Raw genomic sequence first — 25694 nt, 5'->3', positions numbered from 1 at the left:
GTATTAGGCAGTATCACAAGTAATACAAAATACGACAGAATATAAATACCATTTGTGTAGTTTCCACAAATGGTCAGCTTTCTTTGAATATTCATAACACTAAAGCCAACTCTGTTTAATCCTACACAAGATCATCTGACAATAATTCCTCTAAGACCAACAATAATAATTTATTTTACATTAAGTCCACTGCATATAATTCCATCTCTAACTAAATCTTTCGAAGACACCAATAACTTCTTGCTAGCCCTTCAGATAGAAATCTCGCCATATCATTTGTACTATCGAGCCAACAATCTTCCCATTACCAACTGACCCGACATACCTCATCGATTAAAGCCTTCCGTAAGAACCTCTCCATTGGCTCATTCATCCACTGTCATTACTTTTCGCCAGAAAGACATCTCGAATTCAGGAGGAGTACTCCGACAAGAATCCTTGCAACGTCGAGGCGCCGCCTATTTCGAGTGGGAATTGTTGGTCCGTGTGACTTGGCCGAAATAAAAAGAAATCGCGCATAAATTAATTCGCTGACTCGGTCGGCTCGTCCTGCTTCTTCCGATGGGTTGGAAGAGGAGACACGTTTAACTGGCGACCCCGAGAGGAAGGATGGGCGGCTGACGCCCTCGGCTGGCCAGTGTTGGTCGTGTCGAGGGTGGAAGCGGTTCACGAGGGGGGTTGGTCGGCGGTGGTAGGTGGATGTCGAAAACGGTTCGGGTCGAAGTGGAAAGAGGCGGTGGGCGAATCTGGTGGGTTGGCGGCAGGCCATAAACCTTTCCCGCGTAATCTGGATGGCTTTATAGATTTCTAATAAAATAACGCATTAAATCAGGCGCGGCTCGACTGATTGGCCCAGCCGAACGAAATCGACTCTATATCCGCGACGCGCGCATATTGCAATGAAACCAGCATTTATTATCCTGACCAACGACCACTAAATGCAGAATATCTTACGTACCAGCGGAGAGAAACAGTCTAAGAAGTCTAAGTGGTACACAAGTCAGAGCAGTCGAGGAGTTCGAAAGTCTATCCTTGTGCTAGGTCCCTGTTGCTGAAAGTAGGGGAGCGTTCTACAGGGTGTTCCATGTGACTTGGGTACATTAAACACCTCGTTTGTTTTCTGATGATAGAAAAAGATGGTTGAGTTCAAAGTTGCATGGCTTTGAGGTAGGCATATAAGTTTGTACAGAGTGTTTGACAACAGGTGTCAGAAATTTTAATTTATTTATACGTGTAACAGAGTGAAACATGAATTAAAAATAGTGAAATTGTGTTTGAAGCATCCTTTCCAAATTATTAGCTGTTGAGCAAACGCCTGAACTAGCCATTGGATGTGTCTGGCTTGAGGACTCATTCGACTGACACTACTGCGCCTGACCTCGTGCACGCCAGAAGTAGAATAAGTCTGAAGTCAGACACAGTTCTAACGCATTTTAAGTATACGTATCTTTAATGATTAATAACTCAAGAGTGAAACTTCAAACACAATTTCATCATTCTCAATTTTCGTCTTATTTTAGCATGTAAAATTACTCCACAAATTTTCTGACATCTGTTATCATCTGCTGCAAATTAATGAAGTTTCTCGTCAGAAGAGTTTATTTTCTTCTTCGTTTTGTGTTTTGCAAAAACACATAAGTAGATCTACAAACGTATTCCATCAGGAGATGGGTTGATTGATGTCATTATCGTGTCATCCTTGACCAAGGCAGGATCGAAACCAGAACATAAAAAGGATGTCGAGGACGCATCGTCGTTCCATTGATAATTGGGATTCCATTTTGAATTCAGTTAAGCTTCAATGGAAATCTGCATCGTGTTATAACCATAATCTCGTATTTAGTACTTAATGTTAATTCCACAGTGTTAGAACAACAAAACGATATTCATATTAAATCATATACCCTCTAGTTCAGTAGTACGTCAATATGATATGAATAAAATAATTGTATCAAGAAAAAAGGAATTAAGTAATTCGAAATAAGGAATCCATATCTTCCTATTATCTACTATTAACAATTTTTATAAATTTAATTGACGGAATTTTGCTCTATTTCAAACACAGTACTATAGTTCAAAAAATAAATTACGACTTCATTTTTTATCAAAGCTTTTTAGTTTCAAAAAATTTGTGGAACTAGACCTAAATATTATTACTGATCCACGTGATACGACAACGAATAAGGAACTCGTCAGGCTCGTTTCAACGCGCTCGGATTACAGGAAGAATCGTGTCGCGGAATAGAAGCCGAATAACGAGGAATCGCGGGTCTGAGCGACCGAGCGGAATAAATTCTTGCATCAGGATTCGAATAAATGCATTCGAAGCCGCGAGCAAACTTCCATACCATGTGAGAGACGTTTGGCAATACTGCGACCTGTACTCCCTGTTTCTCCCTTGTATCTTACTCCTTCAGCCTTTCCTCGACGCGTTCCTGCGCCAGATCCCGAATAAAATATCCTAAAGGAATTTCCAGCGAATACGTTACACGAGCCGAGCGATTCTCACGAACGCATAGCCACCAAAGTGTCAGCCTGCGCTTCCGCGTCGATACAAGTATTCGATCAATTTGGATTTAGAGATAGACGCGAGTGGATATATTCCTGGTATCTGCTAAACGTGATGGAATTTTTAAATATCTTTTATTCCTATTGCTATTTTTCTGTTAGTATTACGAATTTTAAGTAATACTTAAATAATGTGTGGTAGTTCATTTCACCGATGATATAAGATAGATTCGAAATAAATAAATAGATATGCACTCTGTAGTTGATAGCAATGAAAAGGAAAATAATAAATGTTGATTTGTCGACTTATTTTTTAATCACTGTTTGAGATACGATAGATTAATTTCTTCTTGTTCTTTTTATTTAAGTTTCTTTGGGCATTAGGAATATGAATATGAGAAAAGTGGAAAAAGGAATTCTATGTTTATAAACTCTAATCTTTAAATGAATAAAATATGTCTTTGAAGCTCTGGAAATATTTTCGTACAAATAAGAAAGAGAGTTATCTATTATTCATTTTAAAAGTGAAGAATAATACAAGAAAAATATGTATTAAAAAACTGTTTTGGAACTACTTTATTTGAAATATGGTTAATATAATGCATTATCTAAAAATAATATACTTACAATGTGGTACAAATGCCATACAAAGACTTCAGTACTTTACTTTTCAAATGTTAGTACATACATGAATACATGGAGGAAATATGAGGAATTGTACTACTGAAATATAGGAATATGCGTACTACATATTCGAACAATCATCTCGGTAAGATGTACTATCTTTGTATGCAGACTCTGTTCAGGGCGCAAGAGGATGCAGGTATCGTAAGTTTCCAAATCTTTCGATTGATCTTGATGTTAGCCGGAAATTTTGAAATTTGTAAAACGAACAAATAAAAAGTTCCAAGCACTTTTACTCCGCAAATATTTGTAAAACTTCGAAACTTTTCTGCTTCATAGAGTCGACCTGCTTTTTTATTTTCGTCCCACGATTGATTTCCTTTGCCACCGTCCCTTCTTTAGGGAACTGGCCAAAATTTACCTTCAAACATCTTGATTTGTGCATTCGTTGAATAAATACGCGTAGAGTTGCGCGATCGATTAGAGTGGCGCATAATATTTTACATGTATGACAGTAAACATGGTATAATCTGTGATATAAGTTCAATTGACAATTTGATTAAAAGGATAATAAAATTATTGAATATTCAGAAAGGATTACATAAAAATAGTACAAAATGACTTAAACAAATAAAAAAATCACAGAGAATTCTATTTATGATTAGGATTATCAAAATGGAGTTGACTATAGCATAACAAATTCTATTGCTATACTTCCATCTTAGTGTTCACTTTTTAACACTTTATGCAATATTTATGCAATAATGAGTATTTAATTCAATACCATAAACAGTGTACTTCTAGTAAGAGAAATATTATTATTTTATTATAAATGGTTAATGAGACTTAAGGAAACCTATGAAAGAAAAGTTCCATTAACTATTAGATGATCAAGGTATCTTTAAATGCTCTTAATTGACAATGTCGGGGAAGCTTCTCGATTCACCCGAACGCCTTCTCGCTCGATCTAGCACGATTTCAGTTGACGTAACTTCAAAGTGTTCAAAGTCGTTTAATCCTCTTAACGAAGCCATACAGAGGGACAAGCCACGGCTCCCTCCTTCTGTGTTCAGCATCTTAACCCTTCGTTATTTTGGCTCTTGCCGAAGTTAACCCCAAGAAAGGAGATTGTAAGTTCACGTGCATGGACCATCAGCCGCACCTCGATAGATACAAACTTTCCCGAACTATGGTCGATTCGTTGTTAACTCGACCTGGCAACTTGTTTTAGCTGCCTAAGAAGGCTACCGTAACGTCTTCAAAGAAATAACGAGCTCTGTCGTACGGGTCGCTGATAAAAGTTGCTAGCAAAGCTAACGCGCATTATCATGCCACAACAAAGCACTCTTTCGTCTTTCTTAGACGTTTCTCATCTATTTAGTTGTGAAATTTTAATCTTCCCTTCAAACTGTACATACTAGTGTTTGATTATTTTAGAAATTCGTAGTTGTACCAATTTAGTTCTCACTCATATTGTGTAATGTTTTACAAGAAATGATATTGGTGAAACATTATATTAATAGGATCTTAATTATCTAAACTAATTAATACATATACTGTGTTCAAATGATTGCACTTAAACGTGCAGTATGAAATTACAAAGTGATTCATTTTTTTATTCCATCTTTTTATTCTGTATTGTTTCTCACATCTTTGCAATTTTGATATTTCTGTCTCTTCATAAATTAACTGTTATTTCCAGCTGTGTTTTACTGTTAATTTATATATCGAATGAAACTTTGAATATTAGTTATTGAATCATACAATATAGAAACAGTCCAACGTTTGATTAAATGATATTCTGATAATTGTGGGTCTGTCCTGAACGAAACAAGCTGGTTTAATTGATTGACATATAATCAGCTACGGTAACTTCTTGATGATAAACTACCGCAACCGCATTTGTAGATTCTCATCACGCAGATATAATAGTTAAACGACCAGTATCCACTCACATGAGTGAATTTAAAGACAGTGATATCTCGTGAAAATCAGAGATAAAAAATTACGGATCGTTACTAGAAATTATGTTCATAGAAGTAAAATACTATTCATGAATACAGGAAAATAAAAATACATATTTATAGTGGTCATGTATAAGAAATCAATATCTCTAAAATTGCAACACTATTCTCAATCAAAAATTGTCAAAGCAAAAATGCTCGTTATAAGCATCGTATAGATAATTAAATCTGAAAATCTATTTGTAAAAATATAAAATAAATTCTAAGATACACATTATAACATAATAATAGATCCATCAATCCCTGTACATTGTGCAGGTTCGTTTAACTCGAAATTTCGTTTTGATCATTAATTACCTTTTGACAAGAATTCAATTTACATAATACATAATTTTACTGACTTTGAGTTACAATATTTAAAATATACACGCTTATATGAAAACACAAATTACACCGTTCTGCGATAAAAATTAATTGACCTATACCTGTACGTGATAATTATTAATTTATACAATGCATATGGGTTAATTCAGTAATATGTATACCACCATAAAGATACAGAATCCACGTTACAGCAGCAATCCCCGAATCACGAGCATACGCTGAACATAATTAAAAGATGGCTGCAAAATTATATCAGAAGTTCGCGCATCTGATAATCAAATTTCGTTGTTCAACGACTAGGATATTCGTTCCAATCTTAACGTGATCCCGCAGACGCTGTTTAAAAGTCATAAAACAGTAATGCAATTACGAGCAGAATATCGTGAAGTGGTCCAAAATGGAGCAACACGAGCGCTGAAGTGGACGACTGGTAGGAAGGGGAAGGGAAAGGGATGTAGGGGGGATGGAGGGTTCTTTCCATGCCTCAAAACAAAAGTACTACACAGGCTAATAGCCTCTTTCGAGCCGCTGGTCGTTCGACAACGCGTAGAATACTACTGGCGTTACAGCGCGTATGCCACCCGTTGATAGCGATACGTTCGTAAAACGAGCGTCATTAAAACCCATCGCTAAGTCTTATGACATAGATCCATACACAACTATCTGGATTATTCGGGTTGCCTTTTGCCAAGGTGATAAAACGCCTGGAAACTGAAAGGGCAAATACCGTTAAAAGGAACAGGCGTTTACCATTTCACATGCAACGATCTCGTAACAGTTCATACGCGATTGCTCCATCAGAAATACAGTATCTCACTTTAATATTGGCTCGCGTTACGTTTAAATATGATAGAAGTGTATTAATTTACATCACACTGTGTGCAGGGTTCATTAAATGGTTCTCGAATCTTTGTAAGGTAAAATAAACAATGTCGTTTATTTGGACTGAAAATACTTCAGTGTTCTCATATTTATTCAGCATGTACAGTGATGAATTTTAAACTGGCATAGTATTGAAAGATTTCATCGAGTGAGTGTACAGTGTACATATCTACGTTATTTTTCTGAATAGAATGATTTCTTTTTATACACTCGTTGGTAATTCCGTTTTTCAGTATTAACTATTCTCATTTTTCTTCCTGCTACTTTGGGTAAAATAGATGAGTTTACTTACAAGTTTTTGAATTGGTTTCGGAAATATACAGTATGTACATATAGCTACTCTTATAAACTCATTACGCATATTAAGCGTGAGTAGCAAACTTGTATCAGGTACTAAAGTAATTAATTAATGACAAATAAAATCTCTGTCGTTGTAAACTCCTTTCTACATTCACTATCCTGTATATCCTATGTTTTGACATTATTTAAAGTATTTTCTCTTATAGACTAATTATTTACAGTATTCTTGCATTTACTAACACATTTCATAAAGTAAAAATTTATACATTATATCGTGAATTGAAAACCATATTCCTTGCTCTAACTCCCTGAACAAATAATAAACCTACAGGAAGAAAATACTACATCCTTCATTATTATCTTAAACAGCGAAAATATCTTTTAAACAACATTAGGTAACGTAATACTAAAACACCAGACAAACATGAAGCATTTTAAAAATCTTCAAAAAGAATTTTCCTGTTGGCTGAATTTCGCTCGAGCCAGAGCTGGAAGTTTAACAGGATACATCAAATCCATTTGTCGCATTTTTCAAGGGACTCCCGACATGATAAACGCATCACAAACAGCAGCGTGGGTTTCATTACGACTAAAAGGTGCACGCAGCGAGATATCCGCGGGAGAACACCAGCGGAGGGTTAATGCAACGAAATGCGTGACTCAAGAAAATTACGAGCTGTTTATTTTTCGTTAAGCCCGTTTTAGCGGCCGTTGCATTTTAAAATTGCGCTTTAATTAATTCGCCCATTTGTTCGGGCCCCCCAACTTCCCGCGACTCTCTTTTGCCCTTTTCTTCGGCCAAAAAGCTTTCCGCCGTTCCACGTGACACAAAAAGGGACGTTACGGTAACCAGCGGATCGCGTCGCAGTGTTATACGACGGAGCATGCCAAGTGAAACACACGTAACATCTTCCCTCCCCCCCCAGGTAGCTTTAACCCCGCAGTTTCGCGGGAATTACATTTTTCAACGAACCTGGATGTAATAACGCGGCTCGTTCCGCGCCGAGAGCACCGCTACCGCCGAACTTTACTGTTATACGGTTTTATACGTTCGCGCGACATCCTTTTTACCTCGATCATCGGACATTAAGAGAGTTATAGATCGGCGAAAACGCTCGATGCTTGCAATTCACCGAGAACCTACGTTCGGTGTAGGAAGACAACGCTGACCCGAATGATACACTGTTTTATTCCCGTGTACGCTTTTATTGGGCGAGTGTACGTTCCTTGCCTTTCTCCTTTCGAGAAATTGTTTCTTTAAGGCTTTAGGTTGGATATTGTTACGTGTTTCTTTTTTGGTACTTCAGGCTTCTTTTAATATGTTTTATTCTTGGGTCTTCTGAGTGGATAATTATGTTGAACCAAGGTTTAGGATCAGTTTGTAAATTAAACTTGTGAGACTTGAGGGATTGAGAAATGTCTATATAGAATTTTAGATTGAGTTTTAGATCTTTCCATAAGCTAATTTGTGTGAGTATTTAATAATACACTGTGGTGAATTAATATTAGACTGTAGATGCTTAGGGAAATTCTTATTTTCATAAATGTAACAGTAATTACGAAGATGATATAATTGCAAGTAAAAAATCTAAGGGAGCTGAATTTCTGACTTATTTTGTGATGAATATCGATGCAATACGGCATAACTGAGAAATTTAAGTTCTTTCAATTTTTAAATTGGACTACTTTCATATTTACTGGCGCAAATAGAATTAAAGCGGAATCTAATTAGAGATTTATTTCATCCTTCAAGAACTACAAAGTGTACTTAGCGTTCTTAAATACAAGAGAGGAATACATGAGGATTAAATTAAAGCCAAATTTAAATCATTTGATGCATTACTTTGAGAAAAGTCGTCAAAAAACAAAATGGGGTTCACTATTAACACCTTCTCCTCTACATTTTTATATATTATATCAGTTCTATAGGTCTCAAGGTATTAGAATTCCCCATAAACACATAAGGAACCCTAGTCTAACTATTATTAGCAAACACCTAATCAAAATTTACCTTACAGTTTTACCGAAATCGCGGCCCTTTAACACTCGCGGAATGTATTACCTAAAAAGCACACATTGTACTAATTCCATCGAGCGGCCATAATTCACCATTAAAATCGAACGAAATTAGAGAAACGACAATACGAGTCGCATAATATCGTAAACATTACACGCATATCACGCACCAGTGCAGAGGAAGCCCATAAATTCCCGATACTTGGCTTGCCGCCCGAACGAATTCGGCGCCAACGAAGTTCGCAAAATAGCGCGAACGTAATCAGCGGCGCGTTATCGGCCCTCGCTTACGGATCGCTCCTATTGTAGCCTTTTGTGCACTCGCCTGTGGACAGTCGGGGAGCAATAAATATGTTATTAAAATTATCATAACCCGGTTTCGCTGGTGGTAAAACGGCGCATTTTGCAGTTAATTTCCCAGTTATCTAAGTAATAATCTCGCTTACGCCAGACGCGGTTAACCCTTCGGTTATAGGGGTGAATGGCGAAAGGGGGATGAGGGCGATACGGGATGAAAGGTAAATCAGTGTAAACGCAGGGGGTAAAAAGGGCTCCTCATAATGGTCGACGATGATACTGTGTCTTTAACAATGCTATCGGCAAGCGTTATTGACTGTCGAGCTGTGGATCGATCGGCGTTCGATTGTTTTACGCTAATTTGATCGTCAGCAAAACTGTATTTAACGCTTTCGTAAATAACTTTTATAAAAGGAAGGAAGAGGAGAGGAAAAATGGTGGTTAGCATAAAATGCTTGACAAGTATTTCCTTTCTATGATTAATACTATTCATATTTTATGCAATTTTTGCATACTTGTAACAGATCTCATATATTTTTATATACAATTTATTAATATGGATATTTAATGGCGCGAGTTACATATATAAACATAATTCAGATTTTTTATATTCTTAGAGCACTGTACTAGCGTACTTGCTGAAGGTTTTATTAATTCATTAACTGACCCGGTAGTACGTTTTTTGTTCTACTTCTTTGCCCATGTTAAACAGTTTTATTACTATTATTTAACACACAGTAAATTAATTCTCGTTCTTAATTGTGTAAATACAATTTTCACCTGTACATAGAGACTCGAAGTAAAGAGTTAATTAGCATCAATTTAAACATTATGCAAAGTGCTTTGCTATCTTTATTGCACGTCAATGTCCTAGAAACAGTGGGATGTATAAACTAATTTTTTATGAAGCTTTCATAACATTATGCCTATCACGTGATCTGCAGACGCATACACGTTAAAAAGTGTTTCTAATAATGCTTCTTAAAATAAAAGAAACGCGTTAAAATAAATGAAACAACTTAATAACAGTCAACGTTACTTAAAGTTACAAATTTATTGTACATATAGACAATACAGTGTTTGCTAAACAATAAATCACATAAACTATGCAAATATATCTTATCTCCAATAGAAACAGTGATAATAAAGATTAAGTTTTCTCTTCCATAATGTTCTGAAACAGTGAAACATTACAAATAAATTTACAATAATGTAGTTCAAGGTACTTTGTAAAGTTATTATAATGAGCAGAAATTCACGCTACCACCGAATTCACAGCGTTCCCTTCGTTGAGAACGAACCAAGCCTTGCAGTAATCTGTCGGAGTTTATCGTAATCCAGTAATCAAAAGCAGTTTCGAAGTGTTCGAGAAGTCAAATTTAAGAAAGGCAAATTATTCCGTGCAAAGCCGGTGTTGTACTTGCATTTAAACTAAACAGGATAATTACAGTTACCGAGAAGTTAAATAAGACAAACCCGCTGCAGGAGCTTGCACGGTAATTATACAGCAGTGTATTATACTGCTCCAGCAATCCGCTGTCAGAAGCCTATTTCTGGTTCAATGCGCACAGGTTATTGTTTCGGAATGACGATTACACGACGTTTTATTGTGTCAGGTATTCTAACTTGGCTGTTGCGCAAGATTAAATGTCAGTCACCCTTTAAGGTATTGAGGCTTTCATTGAAAAATCTGTGACAGGTTAGTTGACTTAAAACTAAGTCTCAGAATAGTGTTTTTTTTTTTTATATTCAACTAAAGCAAGTATTAAATTTTTCGAAAGCATTTTGTGCTGAACTGTGTTGCGGTGAATCGTTTTAAAAATACGAAATACATTTTAGATGAAAATGTTTGTGCCATCAAATTGGTTCGGTAAATAAATAATTGTAGGTTACCGATAGTGTGTACAGTTTGGTACAGAAAATAAATTGTTACTGTTACATTTTAAGTAAATTATGTATACGGAAGCAGCGTTCGATTTAAGTGACGTCATGTTAAAAGCCATACACATACATATACATGTTTACAGATATCGAAAAAAAAAAATGAATTTTACGTTTGCATGTGCAGTCAGTATTATATTTGTGATGTTCTGAAAATAAACAAAATTGTATATTGGGAAAGAGTAATATTACAGTGTTATAACAGGGAAGAATCATTCATGAAACACGAGACAAAATAAACATCCTACGTACATGCACCATGGATGTTTTTTATGTAGACGATAGCTTTTTCGTTAATTGAAGACCATTTGAAATATTTGGTAAAATATAATATCAGAAGAAATTGTCTTTGAAAGAGTATGGAGCATGTGTACACTTCACTTGATTCAGTATCATTTATTGCAAATTCTATTTAATAGGACTGTGTGCAATAAAAATACAATAATGTAATGAAATTGATATAATTGAAATTGTACTAATAAGGGTAGAACCAGAATTTGTCTTGTGTAGTCATCTATTATTGACTTGTACTACTTAATTTGAGGTATGCACCTTATACGAAGTAGTATAAGTCAATAATATACGTGACAGTACAAAATCTCACGAAAAAGTCTCGTGCATCTTCCACTCCTTATCCAATTATTAAGACTTCATTTCTCAGAACACGAAATACAACACGTATTAGCTACAACAATCATTCTAAAAAATTACATTAAAATGCTTTATAGATATGTATTTAAAACGCTAATATTCACCTTATTTCAGTTTTTAGAATTCAAGAATCGAAACAAATGCTCATGCTTAACAACTACTACACCTACTAGAAACAATAAGACAGAAGCAACAGAAATATACTTCCATAATTATTAACAAATTAACTTACCTGGACAGATAACTTACACAATTAAACATTTTCCCTCTTTAATGACATACTATAGCTCCTCCTTGCATCATACACGACTACACTATTTCCTCTGATACCCGACCAAAACGAGAAAAAAGGAAACGAGACTAACCAATTGAAACTTCCCCATAAAGCTTTCCAGAACACCTTAAGAACCCCTCGCACATCAAGGCATTACGAACTCGACGCTTCGCTCGAATGATTCTCAAGTTCCCATCGCTTCTCTCGCCCAGTATGCTTGCCTGCATTCAAGAACATCAAATAATCTACGTTAGTCGATTTTAGTCACGCGTGCGGCCCGATTGAATTATTCGGATCACGGCATACCAAATTTCGCGAGCGTCATAAATCAATCTCTGGAACGGTCCTAGCCTCGTTCGACATTTCCAGTCACTGTTCGCCGAAGTATAAATCCCGACGAATTAAGGGGAGGCCACGCGGGGTGGGCGGGGGGTGAGACGAACGAAAAGAGAGAAAAAAAAAAAAAAAGGTGGTCGCGATAGACGAGGCTGCGTCGTACCGTCGCGAACGTTAATAAGCGGTTTACAAGGGCAAAAATACCGAACGGGCCGTCGGCAGACGAGGGTAGAAAGAGAACATTTCCACGACGATCCGTTTCATTTATCGCGATCTCGAAATCGAAGCCCACTCTAGAATCTTCGAGAGTCCCTGGGTAGCAGGCGAGCACACGACTTTGTCCCAGCCCCATCTCCGCCCCTCACCCCCGACCACCCTCGCCCTCTTGCACCCCCGCCGCGCTGGGGCCAACCTATCCCACCGACAATTAGTTCGCGCGCTCGGCAATGAGTGCACTTAGTGAAAAGTAAGCAAACTTCCCCCTTCCATTTCCTCTCTCTCTCTCCCCCCCACCCGTCGCCGCGCGCCCTTTCGTTTTCATCCGATACCGGAATGGTTTCTACCATCAGCGCGATAACTCCGTCCGCGTCTAGCTCAGCGGTGGCTTGTTTCAAGGACTACCGAGATATCGAACGTCTCTCTTTCTTCTTTCGCGAATTCGTCGATCGAACCCCGCCGCGTCATTTCGTGTTTTTCTTTCCCGTTTTTGCCGAGTCTTTTTCCCAGAGTCGAACATTCGCCCGCGAACTCGTCGCAAAGGGGATGAGACGCGCGGCTCTTCTTGCGGAATTGTGGGTTTTGGGTGGGGCATTTGTGGAGTGGCTTTTTTTTTGGAATTGGGGATAAAGTTGGAGAGGGGTAGGACTGATGAGGGGAGACTCGATTTCCTTCGTGGATCGAGTTAGTGTTCATTGTTTGAGACTATTTTGTTTCTCGGGGTATAGAGCTGGGGAATGTTTGAAATAGATTAGTAGAAATAATGGCAATTGAAGTGTTTCACCTAACAAGTACTATTTTACTGGACTGTTTCTAATAGTAAGTATATTCCAAGCACATAGATGGAGTGGCAGTTGAAATATGCATCTCACTCGGTCTTATTATGTTGAAAGTCGGATTAGCTTGTATTTCTTCCTTGTTTGTTCCTACTTTATCTCAGATGTTGTCTTTTTCTTCGACATCCACGTTCGTGTCGTTCATTCTTCTTATTCGGTTTCACTCTTTCTCATACATACTACCTCTTTCTCCTCCTGCTGTGTTCATTCCTTCTCATTCCCCCTTGTTTCTCCTCATATCGGTATTCTTACTATTTCCCTAGACCATTTCAAGACTATTTCAAATAGATTACTTCCTAATGAAATGGTATTTCCATGTATAACAAATGAAGAGGTTATTTCAAATATGTACTATTTCTATGAGTATTGTATTGAAGTATCTAATTGAAATATTATTTATCTTATCGTCCATAATTGTGTTAAAAAATTTTTTATTTACAGTATCATGTATCGTTTGATGAAATAGAAATATTTATGACATTCTTCTATTTCAAATAGGTATTTTGCACAACTCTGTCAGAGTCTGGTAAAACTTTTCGATATATCTGTTCGCTTTTTGCCCATTGTTTATGCATGCACATGTAATTACCATCTATACACACAAAGAACCATTAACACGGACAGGAGAAAATGACGAAATGGTAATGCTGCTATGGCACTATGCTTCAGAAATTTTTCAGAATTTCGCTAAATTATGAAGTTTATTTTACTGTGATTTAGCAAGTAAATGGTAAACTGTTCTGTTACTTTTTTTATTAAATCCTTACGGATGTTCTGCATCGTATATTAATTTTTTAACAAATTCGTGAAAACATTGTCGGAGATGTAGCTGAAAATGTCACTTCGACCAAGTCTCAATAATGAGCTTGCGTATTAAAAGTTGAAACCTTGAAGGTAAATAATTCGAATTTTGGATGGTGAAATTCTTTAAAATTTTAATCAAACATATACGAGACTCATATTAACATGTCATTAAAATTACGAGAATAAGTAACTCGATTTCAGCAACTATCCTAAGAATTATGATGTTAGAGCTAGTTTTAAAAAATATATATTTCTAACCTCTTTTTTGAATAGCTAATGTAATAATATCTTTTCATCAATCTTAACTATAAAGATTATTACCTAGTGACATTACAGCCAACATGTTAAATCCTTAAATCAACAAAGATAAATTCTTGCCTTCGTTTCACGTACTTCTCTCTAAACTCCTAATTTCATGAACCTATCGACGCACTCTCATAATTAACTCTACGATATCTAAAATATTCCAGTTCATGTTTTCCAAGAAACAGAGCGTATACCGAGTGGGAAACAACAAGTTCGCGTCGCTTCTAATGATGAATTACTCTGTTTTGACGAGGAGTACTTTCCCGTAAAGTTTGCTCGAGGAATTTGCGAACAGTTCGTAGATAGAATAATATTTGAGCGATGTAGCAGAAGTGAGCTAAGATGAGCAATGATAACGATCGAGCCGAACAAGCAGAGGTGGTCTTGCCCGAGTTATTAGAGAGTAGATTGATGAGGCTCGACCAGCCCCAGCATTCATACCTACCGTCGTACCCCGCTGCTTCCGCCCTCTCGAAAATGATATTCTTTGGTTCCGTTCGTTTTCTTACCTGCACGACGATAAGGGTGAGGATTTTCGCGGTACAAAGATTTTTGTGCTGACGCGTCCTCCTTTTTATTATCAGTAATTAATGAGTCGGAGTTCTCTTCCGATGACGACGGTGAGAAACCGTTTCCGTGGTATCTAGATTGCCGCGGAGTATCCGACAGCGGATGAAAGGGGATGAACGGATGACGGTTAGCGCGGAAAAGTTTCGCTGGCCGGGAGCGTGGCTCGTTGATAAAAAGACGACACGATTTTGCTTGTCCCCGCTGTCGCGTTCTTGCTGTTTTATATGCACGCCTGGACAACGTTTTCAGAAAAGACTGGCTCCTGTTTTCCTTTTAACTTCTTTCCCTATAATGGCTGAGTTTAAGCAGCGCGGCCTGTCTGGAAGTATTTAAGGTGGCTTTTATGGTTTTCGATTAATGGCACTTTCTTTTAGGTTCAAGGGAGAACAGTTGAAAGTGTTAATGGTATTGTGTATTTAGTTGTGTATTTAATAAAATATTCAGGTATTTTATATTTTATGATAATTCGAAAGCAGTGGTCGTCTTCTTAAGATAGTAGCTTTGCATCATACTTAAGTATAATAGATCTCATATTTTTTTAAAGTAATATTGACAACTGAAGGGATGGCATCTGGGCACTTGTCAGGGGATATTCTATATCTTTGCATTAAGATGATTATTGCAAGCACTTACTTTTTATAATTTATTGGTTAAATGGATTACGATTTTTGGTTTGAGTGAGCAAGTGAATGGGTGGGCAAGGGAACGAGCATGTGCAGTAATAGACTGATACAACTAGTTTTGTAATGTCTAAAGACAAAATGTAACTGATGAAAGAAATATTATGAAAATAAAAAACTTTATTGATTTTGGGATCAGTTCAATATTTTCTTGAATTACTTGGTCGTTCAGAGGATTACTATAACAGTATCTTCAACAGAAACAAATGTGCTTTATGTACAGGTAGTTCAATTATGTCATGGGATACTGTGTTAGTATAATATTAACAATTTCGTAAAAAGAAATAATCTAAAAAGAATTACTAATTCTTACTGTGTTATAATTTCATAATATTATAAGCACAAAAATTCTTTTTTGACCTAGCAAGTAGAATGTGACAGTGATAGTCAGATTCAGAATTCTTTTAAAAGGATACAGAATCTTAGTAGTATGCAGTTATTATATATTCCCCAAGAAAAAAAAAATAATAGAACCAGAATACCTTTTTTACATATTAAAATATACTTATTGTAACATACTTACTGGGATTTTTTTATTTAATTTATACTTTCCAGTGATTTATGTAAATGAGACACGTATATTAATCAAATGCTAAAATATCGAATGAAATTCTATCTGCAAGGTGTTCTAACTGTAATCAAATTTATCATAATAGGAATTTTTTTCAAAATTTGATAAATCTTAATCATGAAGTAATTACTCCATTTCACATAAATTCTTTACGAGTGTTAGATCTTAGACCATTAATCTTCTAGTCTAGAGCTCCCCGAGGTAGAAATCAAGATCTACTTATACCTTCATAACAAAGCACTTATACCCAACGTCCACATAAAACTTCCACTTTACTTCCACTTACAGACCATACTCTCTCATTTCCTTTAGAAAACCTCGCTATACCTATCACCTAAAAGCGAAAAAATTCCTGCAGTTCACACAATCGATACTGATTACTCCTTATGCATATTTTATACCTTACAAACACTATCTACCTGAACATTAAACATTACTTCTCTTTCGAAACTTGTAATCTTGGCTCACTACACCTCAATCTCGATATTTTAAGCCTCGTTCATATTAATCAAATTTGTGTTCACACAAGTCAAGTTACTTAAATGCGAGTCGTTTGAATTCAGAAGTAACTTAAACGTAAGTTGTCACACAAGAACAATATAAATGACATAGAAAAAGTGGTGCAGAGTGCATGCTAGTTATTTGGTTACGTATTTTTCAAAGAAGACATGCACCTGTGACAGCTATCTTGACGTTCACATGTTCGTCAATTTGCTTGAAATTTGCCCTGTATAGTACAGTACACATCGATCAGGATGAATTTCAAGGCAAGAAAAATTTGAAAAGACGTCAACTTCACTTGAAGCTTGCACGGACATTACCAGTCAAGTTATGTAACACATTCACATTGATCAAATTGCCCCAAACCACTTTGCATCCAAGCCACTTGAATTCAAGTAACCTGACTACTCTAAACATGCCTAAACAAAATAGAAACTTGAAAGGACATTTCCAGTCAAGTAATATAACACGTTCACATTGTTCAAATTGCCACAAACCAGATACATTCAAGCCACTTGAATTCAAGTAACTTAACTAATCTGAACAAGACTTTAGTATCAAAGGATTAAATTCTCTCATACTTCAAACTCAAAAATATCTCCCTATTAATTCCCCCATATTCCAAATCCCAAATCACTTCAAACTTTCAGAAGCTCCCTAAACAGCCAACCACCTCAAGCCCCGATCCCAAAAATTTCATAACGTCAAGTCGAACCAATTTGAAGCCCTTCCAGCTCCAAAACACGACAGGCTTCAGTCTAATAAATAACCACCGAGCGGATCGCGTACTCGACAGGCGCGTAGAATAAAAACTTTGGAATTGATATAGGGCGTGGGAAGACAGGCTGCGGGGCCATTCGGTCCGACCGGACGCGGTGTCTACGAGTCGCTATTTGAATCATCGACTTCACGCGTTTCCATTCTGACGTGGATCGCGCGCCAGCAATAAATCCCACCTAACTCTTTATCCTACCTGGGCTTTGTCGTTCGCGCTACGAAGCCGCGCCATTGTCGCGACAGTATCGCCCCGGCCAGAAAGGAAGGGATGGGCGTCCTCGTTGGACAGCTCTCGATGGAACTTGAATTAAATTTCGAGATTTATCGCGTCAATAACCCGTGCATTAATTTACGATTTTTAGCGGTGGAAACGTAAATCCACGGGGCCGCGGCGCGATTGTTTCGCTCCTCGCCTCTCGCCGCGACGAACGAGAAGAGGGAACGAGCGCCGCGAGAAGGGCGATAGGGTGACACGAAGGGCGACGGTGGGACGAGGGGTGTATCGCAGAGAGGATGGCGAAGGGGGATAAAACGCGCAATGAGAACGTGACGGCGGGGGGTGTTCCGCGGCTATATCGGACGCGAAGAACGCGGGGGGGTGGGAGACTCGAAGTGTGGGCAACGACATATGCGACTGGCGTGCTCTACATCTAACTTATATTGACTATTACTCATGCTCGTGTACTGTGACATTCGCCGGCGTTCGGTGAAAAGTCACGGGGAACAATGGGTCGGTTCGGGTGCCATCGTGGCACGCCGAAGGAGGCGTCGTTCGTTCCGTAATTCGTAAGAAATATTTGATAAGAGGCGACGCGCACCCCCTTTCGTGCGCTACTTTTTCAATGCTTTTTTTCAACTGGAAGCGTTTTAGCTGGGAAACGAGGTCGATAAACGTTCTGTTTTTCCTCCACGGTTTCACCTTTTCTTGAGGTCGGTGCTCCACTTCGAAGTGACCAAAGGAAACGGGGTTTTTTACGTTTTTGCGAGCTGCCCCTTCGCTCGAGGGAGGCTTGCGGTCTGGAAAGTGAGCCGGTGAAATTTTAGGCTGGGATTGATGAAGTTGCCGGAGTTTCGAGCTCCTTTAGCGAGTGTGCGAGAGCCGTTGTTGGAGTCTGGGAAATGTTTATGAAGCTTTTGACTTAGAGGTTTGATGGGTTATGAAAAATACTGGCTTTTAATGTTTACTCTGGTTCGAGTGAGCTGGACTTATATTTAAACCTTCGTTCACTTTTAATGAAGAAGTTTGATATGCATAACAAATTTTAATGTAACCCACGCCATCGTTTCTGTCTTTAGATTCCAAGACATATAACGATTTTCCAAGTTTTTAAAGTAACAAAGTTTGGGGAAATATCGTATATAATAATTTTGCACGAAATCGCTGACTTTACTGCTGAACACAAAGTTACAGAGCGAATCACTAATTTAAAATTAAATTAGAGAGGAAAAGCATGTAACCTCTGTTTTTTTTTTATTAAAAACGAGACTGGTTTGCTTGAATTTTAGTTCGTGTAATTGAAAATTTTGAGAAGTTGCTCCAGGGGACATACATATTTAGTGGCGAATAAACAAAATAACCGTGCGTTTATAGTGAAGGCTGAATTCACGGTTGACCGCAATTTGATTTGCAGTTCTCTTATGCAACATATTCAGCTCGCGTAAAATTTACTTGGAACTGTTGCTTGTATAAACACTTGCGTCTCGGACTTGACCTTAATTCAGTTTGTTGCATCGTGTCATAGATTGCGTGGGGCGCGCGAAATGAAATTCATCTGCATTAAGGGAAGTGCATACACCATGTAGCTACAACATATTTAATTATGCGACATTAAACTTCATAAAATTTTAGAGTACGTAACATTTACTAATATGATTATATTGATTTATAATACTTGCCACTTATTTCATTTCAGTATATTTTAAACGTTTTTGGACAAAATACTTTTCCTGTGCTACTACACATAAGTAGTCATATGTGTATTTCTTCAGAAATATATTAGATATGTATTTAAAAATGTATTTGTATAGCAGATTATCCACATTTTTATAGAAGAAATATTAGTCTTTGAAGGTCTTGAATTTTTAACATTTGCAAATTGATCGGATGAGTAATATTCAGATATCTACGATAATTGCTACCTTTTTGTAAGTGTCCAAAAAATTCAAGTAATAATTATACCTACTCTTACGTGCAAAAATTCGAATTAACTTCCATATATACCACTTTCCACAAAATCTAAAAATTCAACAGTTCGGACTTTATTTAATCAGCTACTTCTTTCTCTCAACTATCTTGTTACTCCACGTCGATCATTTAATGAGTAACGATCAAAATGATTCTAATGACCGAAAGAAGCAGGTAGAAATAAAGAAAATCGTATGAGAAAAGAAAGAAGGTAAACGAGGCAGAAAAACTGGTGTATTACTGCTCTTTGAATCACATAATCTTGCTTACCTTCTTTTTCAACCCTTTTCACGCTCTTTTCTTTCGGCAACCACTCTTTCAGGCTTTCCTCCCTCGTCACTTCCCCTTTTCTAATTTTTCTGTTCCTTTTATCTTTTTTTTCTTTTAGTAATCCTCTGTACCCCTCGGTTTCCAATATTCACTGCTCTTTTTCATAATTTCATTGAATCGCGTCGCGGAAAATATTCTTTGCCGAGCCTTTTAAGCGTAATAAGTTAAATCGCGATAAATGTTCCGTGCATTACGCGAGTTTAATGATTGCTCTGCGCCGAAAAAAAGGGTCCGGGTCCTTTCACGTCGAGAAAGTGACAGGGAAGGCTCTGTAACGAAGATAAAAATAACGCAATAACCACCTCCGTTCAATCATTTTAATGCATTTACAACGAGCCCTGATGGATTTCTCATAGTATTAATTTCTCTACACTCTCATCGCCTGCTAATCTCCTGCACTTTGTCCCGCGGTTTTTTATTTACTCTCAGTCATCCCCTTTCCCCTTCTATTTTTTTCGCAACACTATGTGAACGATGAAAACGGGAAGCAATCATAGTTGGCTTTAAAACTCTCTTAATCAGAATCTTCAATGAAAACAAATAAAATGAATCACATCGTTCGTATTATAATTGTTACAAAGTGTAAAGGACTCGAACAATTGTGCTGTTCGAATCCTTTGGTAAAATCAATGAAAGTAGAAGTGGCATTGTGAAAGTTTTTAGTATACCGTGTGCTCCAGTTTCTAGGTTCTAGTTTCTAGTTTCTAGTTTCTAGATTCTAGATTCTAGTTCGCAGTTTCTACATTCTGGCGTCTATACTCCTCCAATAGAAAGGAAAACTAATGCTTTGCTAAATACTATACGTACATGTTGTATGGCAATATTAATAATTTATTAGATAAAGAAAAATACCTATATGTTAAGGTTATACACTTATACTTACGATTATGAAAGAAACAACTTTTAACACTTTAAATACTCCCTATTAAAATTCAAACATTGATCACTCCAACATCCCACACATTTTCCCCAGACCTACTAAAATATCAATATCACTACCATCAGCAGCCCAAAAGCTCCTGCCTGCAATCATATTATCTGCCATCAAGAGCACCCCCGCCGTTTAAAAAATTCTTCCACGTAAAAGGGGGACACATCGGAATGTTATCCATAAAAGGCACTTTGAACGCCGATGTATCTTCTTATTGGTCATCCAAGCCAGTAGGTGCATAGCGCGCGTTCCCATAAAAACGGAAGCTCTCCAAGGGTGCTCGTGCCCGCGGCTGAAGGAAATTCAGGGACGAGCCACCAGGAAGAGGCGGCGCGTAGAATTAGTCAGGGCTATAACTTGGAATTTTATTCAAACCGCATGCCAGACTCCATCGGCCGAAAGAATATTTTATTTAAGCCGAGATGAACGACTCGGGGCCAGCAGCTACACCCCGTGCCCGAGTATTCCTAATTTCGTCTGCCAGCCGCTGCTGGAATCTTAATTATGAGGAAGAATTTGAGGGCGTCCAGCGACTGGGTTGCTCCCAACTCGCTCGACAATGTTGTCGGCAGTTTTCAAGGGAACACGGGCGCTTCGAAACTCGCTGGCACGTGAAATAAATTGAGTTCTTCGCCGAGGCGGTTATTAAATCGTAATAACAAATAAAACGGATTTCGATCGGGCGACATTTCGGAGAGCCATATTACGTTTCGTTAAACCATTGAAACGCCTGGACGATTATGCGCGTTTATTGGCAAATTTCAGAGCGTATAACTATTTGAGCTGATATGTTATCGGAGTTGAACGTTGTTCGAACGAGGATTTTGTTTGACACTTTTCGGTCTTGTCGAGCTTGTGAGTGAATTATTTGCATCGATCGAATTGCTTTTTACAATTACAGTATTTTCTAATATCTATAATTTTACACAGTTCAGGTTTTTATTCTATATTTTTATACAATAGAGTTTATTAAATATGTTCTGTATTCTTTATTCTATACGTTTGTCAAATATTTGTTATTAAATCTATTTACTATCTTTTTATTATTTATTTCTTTTAAATGAAAGTTTAATCGACACTTGAGAATAAGTATTTAAATCATAGGTACTCTTTTAATCTTAATAGTCTTTGATCACATCTACTGTGTAGCACACAAAAAGTGAAGTAAAAGCAACACATATCGAATCAATAAAGTATTAATAGAATAAAGCATTATAGGACTCTTTGCAGGAAAACACTTGTTATTATCATATAAAATATTTAATATAAAATATAATTAATATAAAATAATTAATATAAAATATTAATTCATAATATTAAATCATAATATTAAATTATTTCCGCGTTATTTTATTCTTCAGTATTAAAAAAAAATACAAAAAACGTTGTAGATAAAAAGAACGTACTGCACATTGTTAAATTTTCCCGACCTCCATATAATCAACATAGATTAAGCTTCTTTTATTACCCTGACAGCATGAAAATAGATAACTTAATAAGCGAAATACCGCCTGAAATCGAGCCATCGAATTTTAAACCATCTTTTTGCTATGCAAACATCTATCACGACTTTATTTTCAGGGTGTAATCAAATTTTAGCTTTTCTGCGCCAATATTGACATTCAGAATTCAGTTATGAAGTTGAAAGTTTATTTAACATACAAATAGATATGAAGTGAATGAATGGAATTTTTTCAAACGATTCATTTTCCACCGCACTATTTTTTTAAAAAACTGATGTGTAACGAAGAACCATATTTTCATTACAGAGACTGCAGAGTCGTGAGAGATCCACAGACGCTCAAGTCCAAGGGATATGGATTCGTTTCGTTTGTTAAAAAGGCGGTGAGTTGTAAAACACTTTTAAGTAATTTTTCAGTTCTGTAAATCGAAAGAACGAATTAAAAAATTGAAATTAATGTCACTATTAAGAATTACTCTCATGTAGAACTATTATACAGTTATTCTGAAGAAGTAGTAGAATGTGTTCAAATGTTATTCATTACTGCATGCACAATGAAGTTTTGCTTTTACGCACAACTATATACAACATATAAATATTCATCTGTGAAAGAATTGTACTCAAAAATTTTTCAAAAATATTGGTATAAACACATTTATGTAACAGAGGATGTATTTGCCTAAATTATCAGTAAAAAATATACATATTTAAGTTTACATAGATGATACACTAAACATTGCAAAATGTAATTTCATTAAAAAATTCAAGACTTCGAAAACTTAAATCTTCTTAGATGCGAGTGGTATTTCATACGAAATTACAATTGACTGCAGGAGAAGAACGGTCCTCTGCAGTGAGTGGATTGCTTGTACTTAATCAAACCATTTATTCGCTCCTCGTGAACGCGAAAATTTCTCTGGTAAAAAGTTCCGCGAGAACGTCCTATTTCAGCCGTGGATTTACACGCTGAGCAATAATCTAAAACGACGCAATTACACCGAAACGAACGATCAAGGAAGAAATGAAACGTTGCTCAATGTCGAATAGCCACATGCCAACTCTGATTCGCCTTTCGAGGAATAACACCAGAAGAGCTTAAAAATTCCGATCGAAATCAAAAGTTTCTGTGTCTCTGCGTGTTTATAGTGATTCTTTGAGAACTAGGCTGACCCTTTTCGAGAAAGTGTTCAGATTTATCGCGTCGATGAGACCCAGGATATTTCTGGGGCGTGTAAAACGACAGAGTAACAGTTATTTGAATTTTACCTTGTTTTTGCTTTTCAAATGATAGTACGAGGTAAAATATCACTTTGATTAATATTCTGTCGTATTCTATGACCTATAGATTGCCTTTTTGTACTGTGTATTAGGATAGGGAACTAGAGACTTTTGAATAGTGGAATGGTCTAGATTATACACTAAAAAGGATTAGAAACTAGAGACTAGAAGAGACATAGACACTTAAGACTGAGAGTAAGTACAAGAATTTTCATAAATTAAACTTCCAAAATTATTGATAATATGCTTCCATCATTTTTTCCATCTTTTCTGCAAGGACTAGTTAGCGATACAATAATTTAAATCGCCTCAGTTTTTTAGTAATCTTTACTAACCCACTCTCTATGACATTACTCAATCAAAACGTTCGTACTGATTAGATAGTAGTCACGCTCAATCATCACCACCACTCAATCAACAGCCACCATCCAAATTTCAAACGTAGAAAAGACAGCTTCCATATAGTAAAGTTATCCACTATAAGTAATTTCTTAAATATAATTACTGTATTAAATCTGTACTTTCTCTATTTAAAATTTGGTCAGTGACTCACGGTCGATAGAGATGACCAAGCATGACTGCTCCCTAACTCAACTGATCACATATTCATTGACTTCCACTCGAACACGAAGTACCTACCTACCCACTCTCGATAGCGACCAAAGGACAAATACAAACTCTCGCAGTGTCCAAATGTTAAAGGTACCTCGAAACAGTTAATCAGCAAGGATAGCAGACCCCTCGCTTTACAGCATCATTTTTTGAAAAAGCGAGCCCCGATTTTCACCGTGAACCGTCGAATATCCGCGACGGAAATCACGACGAAGTTAGATGTAGGGGCGAGTAAAAGAAGGCTCTTCCCCGTTTATGGCGGGGTTATTCGTCGGGGCGGCTGCCCCGAAGGTACGGATCCTCTCGTTTCCCCTCTCTGTTTTAATGTTCTATCGATCTGGACTACCACCGGCACCTGCCTCACACCCACGGTATTACTATTGCCGAAGTATAAATTTTCCGGGTGTCTCCGTTAACCTCGAAGAACACGCGAAAATTTCTCCATCCCCTCCAACCCCCGCGTCCCTGGTCCCGACGGCCACCATTCGACTCCTCCGTATCCAGCCAGTATATCCTTCGGGTGCACGTAACTAAATCGCGGGGTCTGATCACTGGCCGTCCAACATCCCCAGCTCGCTTTAGATCTACGAGGATTCTTGTTTTCCCCTCGACCTCGACCCTATTACTCGAGATCGCGGGCATTAAATGAGCATCGGGGCGCAACGCGCGTTTCGAGTTTCGCGGCGTTGACGAGGGCCTCCGGCTCGAGATGAGGATCTTTCGAGGACGGAGGGCGGAACGTTACGCGCAAGGTTTTTGGTATTTACATGGGCAACTGTGTTCCGTGGGACGCGACAAGGGGATCCAGTGTCGAGGAATGCGGAGTTAATTAACGAGTTGCGTTTTAGGGTGAGATTTGTGACAGTTGAGGCATCTGCGTGGTTAGAGAGGTAGGTGGGAACAGGTCTTGGGAAGTTGTCGTACTTTTTATTGCAATCATTTTTGCTGACCAACTTTTAACTCTCTTTTTGCTAATTAAAACTTGTAACTCTCGGACAAAGAACCATCGAGGACTTGCTACTTTTCTTTTCAAGATTCTAAGTTATTCAATAGAATGTCCAGCTGTTCTTGAACTTATCAAATTGAACGTTCCTTACAGAGAACTGCTTAACACTCATTTGGTTCGCATTGATCAAATTAGAACCTCACTGGGCGATCAAAATTGTGTAATTCGATTAACAAAGACGGCTAATTTATATAACAATCGCTTGAACTTTTTTAATGACACCGTTAACTCCTTTGAAGGTTCTTGTGTGTATGTACTTAATGTGATGTAAAAGGGCTATTAAGCTCGTAAATAGAAATACAATATTATTTTTTTAAATAATATATTGACTCGTAAGGAAATGTAGACTTCGCATATCTATCTTTCTTTATGTAATTTGTAAATTGCTACCATAAAACAGTTTGGTGTAGAATGTATGTTGGTAAACACACCTTTTCTGAGCTATGTCGCTG

At 37.3% G+C, this 25694-nt stretch overlaps 1 protein-coding gene across 6 annotated transcripts in view; it reads left to right on the top strand.

Moving 5' to 3' along the window:
- LOC143186203 (nucleolysin TIAR) overlaps positions 1-25694 on the top strand; it is a 588750-nt gene that overhangs the window by 494623 nt on the left and 68433 nt on the right. For all 6 annotated transcript variants that reach the window (XM_076389721.1, XM_076389722.1, XM_076389726.1 and 3 more), the window contains one exon: positions 22654-22729. In XM_076389721.1, coding sequence (XP_076245836.1) covers positions 22654-22729 — 76 coding nt within the window. The remainder of the gene's footprint in view (positions 1-22653; positions 22730-25694) is intronic.

The sequence above is a fragment of the Calliopsis andreniformis genome, chromosome 12 (genome assembly GCF_051401765.1).
Source record: "Calliopsis andreniformis isolate RMS-2024a chromosome 12, iyCalAndr_principal, whole genome shotgun sequence".
NCBI classification, from domain to species: Eukaryota; Metazoa; Arthropoda; class Insecta; order Hymenoptera; family Andrenidae; genus Calliopsis; species Calliopsis andreniformis.
This window is presented reverse-complemented; position numbering and strand designations above follow the sequence as displayed.